This window comes from Acartia tonsa, chromosome 1, assembly GCF_053477335.1.
Source record: "Acartia tonsa isolate MP-2025a chromosome 1, ASM5347733v1, whole genome shotgun sequence".
NCBI lineage: Eukaryota > Metazoa > Arthropoda > Copepoda > Calanoida > Acartiidae > Acartia > Acartia tonsa.
Window position 1 is genome coordinate 45,347,845 of NC_137260.1, and position 15,058 is coordinate 45,362,902.

The 15,058-nt window shown below is 36.3% G+C and overlaps 1 protein-coding gene across 1 annotated transcript in view; it reads left to right on the forward strand.

Annotated features, from left to right (window-relative positions):
* The window catches only part of LOC145321596 (DNA polymerase iota-like), a 30,212-nt gene that overhangs the window by 806 nt on the left and 14,348 nt on the right, over positions 1-15,058 (forward strand). Inside the window, exons 4-5 of the mRNA XM_080163042.1 lie at positions 319-377; positions 2,937-2,977. Of these exons, the coding sequence (XP_080019168.1) occupies positions 319-377; positions 2,937-2,977 (100 nt within the window). The remainder of the gene's footprint in view (positions 1-318; positions 378-2,936; positions 2,978-15,058) is intronic.

A 15,058-nucleotide genomic window follows, 5' to 3' on the forward strand; every position in this document is an offset into this window, starting at 1 on the left:
GACACTCCCCTGCTCCATAATTAAGAGGGAGGAGTAGTTTTTTTTCTTCTCTATGGCTAACCCCTGCTTGGTGCACTATTCCTGCGGGGTTACCCAGTATAACCTAACCAGACTTGTAGAGTACTAAAGAAATAAACAAAAAACTACCCCTTTCTTATTTTAATTTTTTTTCATGTAAGAGGTGGGGGTCTTTGCTCAAATGGGAACTTTGATGGAAATTGCCGACATTTTGGCACCAGATGAATAACTTATAGACAATAATAATATCTTCTTTGAATTTAGCTTTCTTATTTAATACCTATTGTCTTTTTACTACAGGCTATGCAGAAATGCCCGGAGCTTATACTTGTTAACGGAGAAGATTTAGCTGATTACAGGTTTTAAAGCTTTTTGTATTTAATTAAAGGGGGTGGGGGGGGGGGATTAATGTAACCATCTCGTAATCAATGATTGAATGGCACTTAGAATCCGAAATTTGTCTAGCGACTCAGCCGTTTATCCATTTTTTGGCTATTTTCAGAGCAAACCCGTCGCTAAACCTATCTCCACATAATAATCTTTGCCGCTCCAAAACGTTTTCAAACGGTTCTAGCCGGTAGTTGCTGGTACTAGAAATTAAAAAAAATAGTTTTTGGTATCATTTCACAGATTTAAAGCAAAAATGTGTTTCAAAAAGTTGATTCCTACGTAATTAATGACAGATTTGCCCTAAAAATAGCCACACAAAAAACGGCTAAACGGCTGAGCTGCTAGCCGTTACTTTTTTCAACTTTTTGTTCAATTTGGGGAAAATAGACCTAACAAGGATTAGGTACTCATGCTAAGTTTCGTAAAGATATTCGGATTCTAAGTGCCATTTAATCATTGATTACGAGATGGTTGCATTAAAAACCTCCCTCTTAATAATACTTTTTAACATGAAAGGAGGATGTGCATAAGGCCCATTTGGGCAGGGGGGGGGGGTTTACTCGAGAACCCTTAGAGCTAGAGGGAGCTAATTTTGGATTTAAGCTTCTATGGGGCCAAAGTTACTTTTAAAATTTTTTGGGGGGGGGGAGTGGGGATTTTTTTTTATTGCATTTCTCGCCGAATTAGGCAATTTGGAATCATTTGGTCCCGCCGCCATTTTTTTTTAAAGATACCAAAACTTGGGGTAATTAGTGACACAATCAAAAAGATTTCATCCAATTATCTCTAAAACTAAGAGAGTAGCATACTGTATTTAAGATATACCTTCATAAAAGAGAATTTGAAAAAAATGACTAAGTCCCCCCCGCAGGGTTGCTTGTTAGGGGAAAATTTTTTGAAAAAAATAACATGGTCTCAAATGATTCCAAATTGCCTAATTCGGCGAGAAATGCAATGTGACTCATCACACGACATACCACCAATATTATTTTGGGTGCTACTCTCTTAGTTTTAGAGATAATTGGATGAAATCTTTTGGGCTGGGTCACTAATTAACCCAAATATTGGTATCTTTTTTTTATTGCATTTCTCGCCGAATTAGGCAATTTGGAATCATTTGAGACCATGTTATTTTTTGTGTCACTAATTACCCCAAGTTTTGGTATCTTTAAAAAAAAAAACGGCGGCGGGACCGCCGCTCCCGCCTTCCGCCGCCGGTTTCCGCTGCCACCAAAAAATTTTTTTTTTATTGTATTTCTCGCCGAATTGGGCAATTTGGAATCATTTGAGACCATGTTATTTTTTTCAAAACGGAAAACGGCGGCGGTCCCGCTGCCGTTTTTTTTAAAGATACCAAAACTTGGGGTAATAAGTGACATAATCTAAAAGATTTCTTCCAATTATCTCTAAAACTAAGGGAGTAGCATACAAAGAAGATAAAGTATAGAATAGAATCCAGGTAGAAGATTCTGCCTGGCTAGCCTGAAGTAAAATTGGAACTTTTGAAAGACCAAAACGGCTACAAGGCTGTTAGTAAATAACAAGATTTCAGTAATTATTCAGAAAAAATATTCTAAATAAATTTCTTTTCCAATGATTTACTAAAAGCCATGTAGCCAAGAATCCAGCTTCCTCTTCCCTATTCACAATGGATTAAAAATGAATTTAATGTGCATATTAAGCCTTAAAAAAATAATTATGTAAGAAAATTTACAAAAAAAATATTGGTCTCAGTATTTATATTATAAAACTAAGTTGCGCTCTTATGTTTCTTATATTAGATGTTGATACAAATTAAACTTTTCTAGTTTTGTCCAACTAGTCTTTGTGATTTGTACTTTATCATTATTGTCTTTACTGCGCAAGTCAAAGATTCCTTCAAATTTCCCAGAAATATTTAGGGTTTTCATTTCTATTCCTCCTTATTCTATGGTAGCATACTGTATTTAAGATAAACCTTCATAAACGAGAATTTGAAAAAAATGAATTAGTCCCCCCGCAGGGTTGCTTGTAAGGCGAAAAATTTTTGAAAAAAATAACATGGTCTCAAATGATTCCAAATTGCCTAATTCGGCGAGAAATGCAATAAAAAAAAAATCCCCCCCCCCCAAAAAAAAAAAAAAAAAAAAAAAAATTGGGGGGTGGGGGGTCGACGATAATTTTAAAAGTAACTTTGGCCCCATAGAAGCTTAAATCCAAAATTAGCTCCCTCTAGCTCTAAGGGTTCTCGAGTAACCCCCCCCCCCCTGCCCAAATGGGCCTTATGCACATCCTCCTTTTATCTGAATGAATGTTTTTTCTATTGAAAAACTATTTTTTGAAAACTGTTTTCGCTGGTAAGAAGTGACACATAATCGAAAATATCTGACGATACACACTGACATGCTTAAATTTATTTTGTTTCAAAATGATTTGATGTTATTGACTAGGAAATTAAATAGGCGGCAATCATTCGAAAGAAATCCAGCGGAAAGAGTGAAACTATGTTAAATTAAGAATCTAAATTAACTTCACCATTCGTGTTTTAGAAGAGTAAGTGCTGCAGTGTACTCAACGCTTTGTGAAACAGGTAAGGAAGGACAATGTAAAAGAAGGACAGCTTTTCAAAAACTTTATTTGGTGACTTACCATCAGGGTTTCGGATCCGCATTGATTTTTTGCGGATCCGGATCCGGATCCTACCGGATTCGGTTCCGGATCCTTGGACTCGAAAATATGCGGATCCTTGCGGATCCGGATCCGAATCCCTGCTTACCATGTAACAAGTTTATTTTTGGTTAGTTTAAATTATATTTTATGCTTAAGCGTCCCCTACTTTTACGCTGTTAAATACCCCTAAATCCCTGCTAATTGGATAATATCTAGGGAGGGTATATTACAACACGAAACACCTCGCTACCGTCATTGTAATCAACATATTAGACATACTGAAATTATAATATAAAGCTTATATTAAAGACAAACTAAAACCTCAGCATAATGATTCTGCAAATACAAGAGATATAAAACATACAAAGAATAATGATCATGGTTTTATTGTGCATGACAGTTTATAGGATCATTAAATAAACAACAATATAAATTCATAATAAATATTAACATGTGATAAAACAGAAGCTGGAGGTTGCAGTGATGGGACACTCATAAAGCAGGACAGCCACGAACCTGTAAACATAATATGTTTAATATTACTTCCGATTCTTCTTTGTGGCTTTTCTTGAGGCCCTGCGTTCCTTCTTACTCATTCGGAGCAGCTGCAGTTCATCTTGTAGTTGAGCGTTCTCTTGCACCAGGTCCTCCTTCATCTTGGTCAACTTTGTGGTGAGTCTGTCCATGGCATCCGAGTGGCGGCGTAGCTGGTCATTCTGCTGGCGTAGTTCATTGCACTCTAATTCCATTTCTTTCAGCTTTTTTTCTTGCGTGATCTCGTACTCCAGCTTGATGGTCTCTAGCTGGACGGACAGCTGCGTCACTTCACGGCACTTTTCCTTGAAAATGGTGGCCACCTTACTCGTGATTTTCTGTTGCTCACGCTCTCTTTCCTCAGGATCTTGGTTGTTGTATTTCCATACTCTGTTGAGAAGACGTTCGAGGGCGTTGATGGACTGTGGGCTGCGGCCTCCATGGGGTCTAGCCAGACTAACCATGCTATCCCTCCTTTCCCTGCTCCTGGTCCTGTGAGAGGTCCTCCTTCTGCCAGTGCTCCTGGAGGCGCTGCGGTTCCTTTTCCCATAGAACATGCCGCGTGCCTTCAAGATCTCCAACATGATTGGGTTCTCTGTATAGTCAGCAGAAACCCCTAAGGTTAAGGGCAAAGGCAACATCGCTGGTTGTTTGTCCGACGGCTTGGGCGGCTGACGATAGGCAGATCTATGGTGTTTGATCACCCACAGGGCCACAGTGCTGGCGCCGTTGTCGGATGGTGTGTGCCCCAACGACTTGTTCTCTACATACTCTCTGTACCTCACGCCAAAAGACACATAATGGCCGTTGTACGGAGCCAGAAATATTTTCATTAAGTTTAACGGCTGTTCTCCAGAAATCGCGGTGTATTTTCGAATGAACAGATTCAACTCCTGGATCTCGGACCAGAATTTTTCAAGTTCCGGTGAGAAGCGGACACTTGAAAAAGTCACACGATGTCTGCCGCCGGTAGCCATAGCGGCCTCCACTATGTTCTTGATCGCCTCTTGCATGTCTTCAAGCTGCTCCTCAACATAGAAACGAGTCAGCACATCAATGGTGATCCGCATCGGCCGTTCTGCTGCTTCCAGTGCAGCTAAAATCCCCTCCGTGAATTCGGAGAGACTCTCCTCATCCGCCTTTCTAAAGACGACGTCCTCGTTCTCCTGCCCGTGGATGCTGAAATTGGAGATGTGCAAGTGAAGGCATTCCTCCTTCTCCTTCTCTCCTCTCCTTCCTCTACTGGACTCCTGTCCTCGCTCATCCTCCCACTCCGAGCTCTGGTTGTCCTCCATATCGCGTGCCATACTGAAAAAAATTTGAAAATTCAGTTTATTTTGGAAAAAAAATAATATATGTTTGAAAACGGGCACGAGGGGTTAAACATAAGTATACTTATGTTGTTAAACTTATTGAGATATTTATTATATAGAGAAAAAAAACATTTTGAAAAAACAAATTAGCATTTAATTTGTAAGTTTGTTATTTTTGGAAAGAGAAAAAGCTTGAATATTTTAATTAAAGTAGTCGTTTTGAGAAAAAGGATTAAATTAATAGAATTAACCTTTTGAAAACAGGAAAATGTTTGTAAAACATAAATGATTGGAAATAAATTCGACATATAATTAGTTTACTGCATAAAACCATCTTTTATTTTTAGAATAATTTATTACCTAAGATAGCTTGAATGAGGTTTGGAAATGTGATAGCAGAACAGAATATAAAATACTGATATCATTATGTTTGAAAAATACATTTAACGTAAACTTTTTAAAATTCGCTTTAGCCAATAGCGTCGATACACGAAAGAATATGAAATTAATCTCTGTTTAGTAGCTGTTGCGAACGAGGGTACGCATAGACTGAATGAATGCCGCTGAATGTTGTTTTGGTGTTGCGTTGTCGTTTGAAAAAATTTGTAAAATGTAAGCGATTTCCGGTAAAAAAGCGTCTACAATGCTACTCGGAACTCTGTTTGTAAATACGGAGGATTGTGGCTATGTGAGTGCCAGAGTATTATGACAACGCGTTTAATATCTATATTTGCAACGACCGGTTTTTTTTTTTTATAAAAAACGATTTTTGGAGTTGTGGGTTTTGTAAAAGTGTTAAAACTCATTTGTGTGGAGAGTATGTTGTAAAAGAATATATTTTTTGTTATATACATTGATGAAATATGCTATTTACAGAATTTGGAAAATGAATAATTTAGAAAAAAATTAAGCATTTTTGATGGCTCTGATATATTCAGAACCTATTTTTCCAGTTTGTAAAACCATCATGATTTTTGTAGGGTTTACTACCTTTTTGGTGAGGATATCGGCTAGTTGGAGGTCTCCAGGTACCCATACTAGCTTCTCAATCTCTTTCTGGCTTATCCATTGTTTCACCATTCCTATTTCTCTGCGGAGTCTTCTTTCACCTACATCAGTGGCACTGTGAACCGCTGCAAATGCATCATTGTTGTCTATGATGGCAATGATTGGCAGTTGGTATTGGTTACCAAGCAGTTCTCTCAAGAACCATCTGGTGGCAATGGCTGCATCAGTTCCTGCTGTGAGACTCATTGTTTCTGCTGTCAGTGTAGAGTTGGCAACTCTTTGAATCTTGTTAGCTTTCCAATCAATCGGTGCACAGTTGCCTGTTTTTGGATTGACAAGAAACAGTATATAACCTTGAGTGCTGTTTACTCCATCATTCAGGTTGCCAAAGCTGGCATCTGTAAAGGACCAGATTTCCACATCTTTGAAATTTCCAAGATCTGCTATCCTGACCTTTGCTACGTCTTTTAGTTTGATGAGTGTTTTCCTTGCTGCCTTAAGATCAGCAATGGTTCCAGCTTGCATTTTTGTTTAAGAATCAATCATCTCAAACTGTAGATCTGGCTCTTACAGTCCAGTTTGTTGCTCCTGTCATTTGTCTGAGTATTGTGAGCTCTTCTGGATTCATCTTTTCTGTCGTTTGGCTCATTCTCTTTGCTTCCAGGTGAGGGATTGTTACTCCTTCCACATATTTCTCTTGGTCAAGTGTTATACCTTGATTGTCCTGTTTGAGCATGAATCCAGTGTAAAGGAAAGAATTGGATTCGGATTTTCCAATTTGGAAAGCTTCAAGGACTTTGGGTAAAATTTCCTTGTTGAAACGTTCTGTGCCACATGATATGAAGTCATCGACATGTACTCCTATCATTCCTTCCAGTTCTCCTTTCTCATTGTGAAAGAAGAAAAGACCTGAGTCATAGTCTGATTTTTTGAATCCTAGTTTCTCAAGTCTGTCTCTAACCTTTTCATACCATTTCTTGCTCGCATCTCTCAGACCATATAGACACTTTTTCAGTCTCCAGAGCTTCTTGGTCAGATTGGCTTCCTTGGGAGGTTTCACTAGGACAATCCTGTCAAGTTCATTTCCTTGCAGAAATGCAGATTTTACATCACTGGCTGTTATTGTCCATTTGTTTGTGGCCGCTACTGCTAGCAGCACTCTTAATGTGTGCTTGTGTAGTGTAGGGGATTCTTTAGCTACCTCTTGTTGTTCTTGGAAACCCTTGGCTGTTAGACGTGCTTGTAATTCATCTCCTTTCTTTGTTATGACACATAAAGTGGTGATGTATTCTTGGCCTTCATCCTCTATGATTTCATAGGTGTCAAACTCTTCAAGTTTGTCAAGTTCTTTCTGTTTTGCCTCAGTTGCTTCTGGTGTATTCGTCTCTTCTTTAGCTATTAGTACTGCTAGTACCTCCTCTGGTAGGTTTCTGCTTGAATTCACTTCTCCATCTGGTTTTTCTACCCTTGCTTCTTCAGTTTTCCTTATCTCAAGGTTCTCAATGTCATCACTGAGTACTTCTCCATTCTCTAGAGCGAAATTGTACCAGTTTGGATACTTTCCTGTTCTTTTTCCACTGCTGGTTACTGTGGCATTATGCCAGGTACCATCAAGTTTGATTTGAACTTTCTCAGATCTTTTGAGTATTGCAACTTGTTTGCAGGCTGTTTTCTTTGGTGGTCTGCCAGGTCTCCTCCTTTCCTCTGAGATTGTTCTGGATTCTTCTGGTTGTGTTTGAGGAGTTCTGTTGTCTCTCCTACTTTCCTCCTCAGCTTCTTCCTGTATGATAGTTGCCTCTTGAGGTTGTTCTGTTAGATCAATGTTTATTTGTTCTTGATCATATTGTGTGATATCTGGAGTTTTGTTAGCTTTGTCTCCTTGTTCTCTGTTGTCCATTTTTGGGTCTTTCGCTGTTACAGGAATTGCGTCCTGTTCTTGTTCTTCTGTTCTGATCTTTTCCGCTAGTTCTGGTTTCACTGGATGTAATCTGTTTGCGTGCACTTGTCCAAAGTATTTCCCGTGTCTCACGCAGATTACTTTCCCATCTTGATATACTACTTTACCAGGACCTAGCCATCTATCATCCTTCTCACATTGGTAATATATGTAGTCACCAGGTTTGTATACGTGTTGAGCTGTTCTCATCTTAGTTCTAAGCGCTTGCTTGAGTTTTTCACAGTTCTGTGACTTGATAAAAGCAGCTCTCGTTTCATGCATTGCTTTCAGCTGGTCCTCTAAGGCTTTGCTGTGTGATTTCACCTCAATCACATTCGGAGGTTCATCAATGATGTTGGGAATGTTGGGTTGTCTCCTGTATACTAATTGAAACGGTGAGAAACCATATACCGTTGTGAGCGAATTTTTCGCTGCACAGGCCCAGGCGAGGGCGGTCTCCAGATCCATGTCAGGGAAGTCCTCCAGATTTCTGACTAGGATGTTGTCTACTAGTGCGTGGTTTCTCTCACATATTGAGTTGCTCCAGGGGCTGTAGGCTGCTGTGGTGTTTACCTTTATGTCTAGTTTACTCATGGCTTCCATTATCACTGATCCTGTGAATTCTGTGCCATTGTCTGTGATTATCTTGCTGGGTTTTTGAAAATATCTCACCCAGTGGGTCATAAAAGCTTTTACCACTTCATCTGGCTGTTATGATTTCAGAACTGTACCTACTGTAAATCTTGTGAAACAATCTATCATGTATAGAATAGGTTTACCTTTCCATATTTTCAAATCCATAGCTACACACTTGTTGAAGTCATTAGCCATTGGATAGGCTACTGAAGGTCTGTCAGGTGTTCTCTTCTTCAATATACAACCTTTGCATCCGTCTATTATCTTGTTTATCATCTCATTAAAGTGATCCTTCCACTTTTCTGCTCCTTTTAGTAGGTCTACAAACTTCTCTTTGCTCCCATGTCCAAATTGTTTGTGTAACTTCTCCAGCATCTTGTATTGCTCCCTGATAGAGGCTTCTTCTAAATCATTGAGCAGGATGTGTTCCATGACCATTGAGTCCTCATTGTCATCTTGTCCTAGAAGATTTATAATGTAGTGTCCTGCACTTGTGGTGTGAAGTTTTACTGGGTTGCTGTTAGCTGTTGCTGTGTCATTTATCATGTTGATGACAATTCCTAGCTGTTTCATGTGTTCCTTTGACATTAACAGGGGAATGTCACTGTTGATTACATCAATCTCAAGTTCATGAATTTCATTCGCAATGATTACTGGAATCTTGTAAGTTCCTAGAGATGTATGTTGTAGTTGTATGGGCAATCTCTTTGCAGATGTCTGCAGGATAGACATAATCTGCATTGTAGAATTCTACCTTGTGCATCTCTGCGATTGAAATTTCCTCCCTCTGTTGGTCTTTGTTGTTGTGGGTATGTGTTCCGAGGGGGGTTGTTTGAGTTTCTGGGTGCATTGTTTGACGAGTTGTGTTGTTGGTTGTTTTGGTAGTTGTTGCCATAACCTTGTTTGCCTCTCTTTTGATTTTTCTTTTTCATCCATGTTGCAAATGCTTCTTCGTGCTGTGCTATGAAGGCATTAGATAGTTTTCCTGAGCTGCTGTCTTCATTCTTAATACCAAACACATTTGTTAGCATGTCAAACATTTTTTGTTTTACATTGTCATAGAGTTTTTCATCATCTGAGAGATCTACAACTGAATTTAGCAGTTCTATTTGTTGGTTTGTTAGATTAGCATTGTTCATAAGGAATCCTGCCTTGATGTCTGTGGAGAGTGTCTTCAGTCCTGCATTTTCTGCTTTGGATACCAGATACTCAAAATGTTTTGCATATTCAGCAAATTCTTGTCCTTGAGTTCTTTTGAATTCTACTATTTCTCGTAGGCATTGGAATTTTTGTGATTTTGCCGGTTTTCCGATGTGATTATCTAGAAATGCAATAATCTTTTCAACTCCATCTTCTGCTTGACCAATCTCTTCTGGGCGATGTTTTTGGAATAATTGTCGCTGGATGTTGTCTCCAAAATGGGGATGTTCATTTTTTATCCCAGCCAATAGAAATGCTCCTCTTTTTGTCTTGGGGATGTCTGTGATCATTGACCATAGTGTGACATTGTCTTTATAATTGGCATATAGCGTGTAGTCTGATAGTTTGGGCGCTTCTGCCGTGACTTTTAATTCTGTCATTTTTTCTGATATAGCTGAGGTTTCTAGTGTTTGACAATCTTTGTCCCTTTGTGTGAAGAGGGTGTTTGCCTTTTGTTTTGTCTTCCCTTTTTTGTATTTATCTAGTGATGAGTAACTAGTTTTGATGGTATTTGTGCTTGTTTTTCTTTTAGATTTGGTTCTACCCATTCAGTATTGGTTTGTTGTGAAATGCGTTTTAGTTTTGCCGTTTTGTTTAGGCATTGAGTTATACCCGATCTTATTCGGAAGACGACATCCGCAAATTGGCTCCGTGTTGGTGTAATTTATTTCAATTTTTGCCGTGTAATAATGGGCCTAGAACGTCCTCGATTCTTAATGGGCGATTTGTTTTGGAGATTTCGCTTTTAATTTGAAAAATTTTAATGTTTGAAAAAAAAATAGATTACACAGAGATACTTTTATTGGGAAGACGACCTACGTTTCTATTCTGTGGGGAGGTTTTGTGAAAACGTACCTAGAATGTCCTCGATTCTTAATGGGCGATTTATTTTGGAAATTTCGCTTTTACTTTGGGAATGTTTATGTATTCGTATGTGCTATTGCGTTATTTGAAAAAAATTGCTCTCCGGAATATTTTTATTGGGAAGACGGTATTTGCAAAAATCGTTTCTGTTCTGTGACGAGGTTTTGTGATTATTATTATTGGAAATAAATAATAAACTACTTTTTGTATTTCGTTTTTGAAAAAAAAGCGGGGGTGATCTGTTTGTAAAAGATCAATTAGGTTTGGAAATTGTATGTAGTCACTGTGGGCTAGAATTGAATCAAGACAAAAGTAAGTGCCGAGCCCTGGGACCTATGTATGGTGAAAATAGACATAAAACCATGATGATTCCAGGTAAAACCAAAATATTTCAGCGGGGTCTTTTTGTTTTATTTCAATTTTAAGTTCTGAAAAAAAATTGAAAAAAATATGAAAATCTTTAATAAAAAACAAACAAAAACTGTTTTTCAAATTTTTTTTTCACTAAAAGATACAAACAACTTATATACATACTATAAGCTTTAAAAAAATCAAAATTTTCAAATTTATGACTGCCTTTCAAAGGTTAGAAGAAAAATCCTAACAACGAATTCTAACATATTTCTGATCAACATAGCAATAAAACGTCTTTTGCTAAATCTTTAACATCAAAATTAAATAGCACTTACTAAAGACTTTTTTTCATTTAAACTTATACTTTTTACATTATTTAACTTTTAAGATTGTGTTTTTTTAAAGAAAGGTTGCATGATTTTTTTTCTCATAATTCATTTATCTTAATATGCTGCATTATAAGTGACTGACATTGTAGGCTGTGATGGCTTAGAAAACTCAATACCAGTTTTGTTAGACCAGGCCATCGGCCCCTCGGGGCCTACAAAACTAGTTTTAATCTTTTTATTTTTATTTTACTATCTGCTAAAAGCTGTCTATAATCCCATACAATAAATAACTATTAAACATACCAATTAAAGTGAAACAGGGATCTTAAGGGATAAGACAAAGGATGATAAATTGATTACTCCTTCTGTAGATTAATATTATTGGTTAAAAAGTTTGGACTTTGCATGTTTGAACCATCAAATCAGTAATCAATTCATAAATTATCAATAAAGCATACCAAGACTAATAGTATAAACCAAACAATCAAGATGAAAAATAAACTTCCCAAAGTTTTTGAACCAATGCACACTGGTCTGGAGGGGTCAACAATTCAATTTTTCCTACCCATCAATTTAGGCAAAAGTTGACCTGCCAGTCTTCAAAGACATCCTGGGCCACCTTTATTTTAAATATTAACCCATGTTGATAATATTTAATTTTTGAAATAATTTGGGGCCAAAGCTGCAGAATCCTATAATCTAAGAAGGTATTGTTGACATTGATAAATTGGCTATACTTGCTTAAATGTGATAAAATCAAATATCCGTATGTTGGAAATTGTCTAACTAAAATAAGTCCTATATAAGTTCAAAAAAAATTTATAACACAAAAAATGTAACAAAATGCAAAAATGTGGTTTTTTTTCATCAATTTTTAAGATGGGATAAGTTCAGCGAAATTTTTTTAGTGAGTATAACCTGAGTCTCCTATATGTTTATTAAAGAGAATTTGATGGTTTTGTAATTGGCTTCATATTTCACGATATATATGGCATCCGATTTTGTTCGTTTTGTGCATTATAAAAGAAAATAAAATGTATGTCGTAAAGTATTGCTTATTATTATAACCCGACAGCGTTCAATAGTTGTATTTGTATAACATTTGCCTCTCTCGCCTCTGATTGGTCGAAACACGGACCATGTCTCTCTTATTGGTCGAAGCTATTATAACGAGCTGTCATTGGAGGATTAAAAAAAATCTCTGTCCTCTGATTGGTCGAAACTACGCGTTAGTGTGTGTGCGTTCGTGTGTGTGTTCGTTTGTTTCATTAGACATAAACACATTTTTGTTAGAGCTTTATTAAATATTTTGTTAATTAAAAATTACAATTTGCAAAACTTTTAAGTATCAAATAGATTCTTTTTAAAAGTATGTCTTTATAATATATTAAATTTATATAAATATTTAAAAAATATATATATGTATAAATGGGTTAAAGGGCGAATATAGGTTCGATATGATATGAGCTTATATCAAAGGTGCCATTGCATAGTTTTAGAATATCTATGTTAAATTTAAAAATTCAAAAAAATCCTTAAGTAGATTTTTCAATTTTCGTGTTTTCTTCAACATATGATAAATGAGATGGCCTACAAAATTGTTTATTTTAGCCCTTTACAAGACTTTTTTTGACTAGTTCTCTTAAGTTTAATTGATTATTTCATTGGCATGCATCTTAAATGATAATTAAAATGTTTATTTTATTTAATTATATAGTATTTTATTCAAATTTTAAATAGCGTCAAAAATTTTGCTTTATAGTGCATCATAAAGATAAATATTAAGTTTTTAAATTTATTTTCTCTACTAAGATTTTAGATTTATTCATGATGAATACAATTTATTTATATAAAAATATATAATATGTAAAATATATTTACCCTTTGTAGCCTGGGTAAAGACACAAACATGATGCAACTTTTAGCAAACAAAAATAATATTTTAATTTTGAAATATTTTTTTTAAATTAGTTTTCAGCCCTCCCTTTTTCAATGTACTTTTACAAAATTATGTTATGAAAAATTTATTTGATCAAAAGTAAAAGTTGCAGCATCCTTTTTTTTCCCATTCCTTTCATCTTCATTATGACTATGATTGAACAAAAGCTTTATAATACAACCTTCCGACGCAGCCTTGTGTGATGCAGGGATGTTTGGATTTCTTAGGGAACCACACAAGTTACGCGAAATGGCGTAATTATATCAACGAATCAGTTCGGTTTTAGGCTAGAAACGGACTTATACAGTTAAATATGTCAATGTCTTTAAGTTATTTATAATCTATATAATTGCACGCTTGAAATAAGCCCATATCATATCAAACCTATATTCGCCCTTTAAAACTAGAAATTAACCTTAAATAAAGGCGAAAATTTGAAATTCAGCTGGTGCAAAACCAGTTTATTTTACAAAAATTTTTACTTCACATGAAATTTAGCCAATGCAATCGCCTGTAAAAACGTATTTCAGAGTCGTCTTGATTGGACACCTCCTTCCCCCCCTAAATGTCCAATAAAACCTCGAGAACGGCAAAATCAGAGGTTAAAGGTCATTTTAAAGGTCTTTGATCTTCGAGGTCATATATTTTTTTTCTCATAAATGGACTCCCTGGCCCCTAAAACCCCCATTTTGCCGTATTGGGCATCAAAATTGGCCAAAATACGGCTAAAAACGAATTGTTGACCCAAATCTCCGTTTTCGGACCAGTGTGCAATGAATGAGAAAATATTTTAAAGAACTTTGGGTACCAGCAAATTTTACATTCCAATGTCCCCTTGATCCATATTAAATCTACCATTTCATAAATTGATCAGTATAATTTAATTGTAAACAACAAAACAACAGGGAAGAAGGGGACATAAGAACTGTAAAGATTCTTAGAAATAGGAAAAGTTTTCTTTTGTGTGGACACTGCTAGTTTGAACCATCCAATTAAGATTTAATAAAAGACCAGTTAACTAATTAGATAACGTGTATATAAAAACTTTTGGTACCAGTATAATTTATAGTCACATGCCTTACTCGGCGAGGGTGAGGTAATAAAGAGTAGCTCACTTGTGACAGCGGGTCAAGGTATAATATACTTGAGCGTGGAGCTTAATAGCCCTAGTGGCTAAACAAAAGTGTTTCATCCTTCTTAATTACTACTTAGGTCCAAACACTAAGAAACAATGGCTACACAAACAAATAAACAGTCACATTTTTCCTCCCTTCTTGCCGATTTGCATGTATTTATCATGTATAAAATCAAGGGGGGGGGAAGTTCTGCCACTTTCGCGTAAACAGTGTGCAGTGGACTAGGTATTGATTTTAGATTATAGGTTATTTAGGATAAAAGTTTACTTTTGGGTATTAGTTCACGTATATTTAATCATTTTTTGAATAGGTCTCCAGGTTCATGTGCTGCAGGCTGGAAGGTCGTTTCTGGACAGGTAAAAAAATTAAAAAATTTTTGTTTGAAGAGTTAGAGAGCAACTTATAAAACAAAATATGCTTCTTTTTGAATGTTATTAACATATCTGCAGAAAAAATTAAATTCGGCCTCCAGGTTCATGTGCTGCAGGCCTCCAGGTACACTCTGGACAGGTAAAAATTAAGTTTTCTTATTTGAAGAGTTAGAGGTACACTTATTAAACCAAATATGCATCTTTTTGAATGTTATTACCATATTAGAAGAAAAAATGACAATCCGCCTCCAGGTTCAGGTGCTGCAGTGCTGTACACTCTGGACAGGTAAAAATTAAGTTTTCTTATTTGAAGAGTTAGAGGTACACTTATGATTATGATTTATGGATCATATCATAATTTTTTTATATAAAAAAACAGTA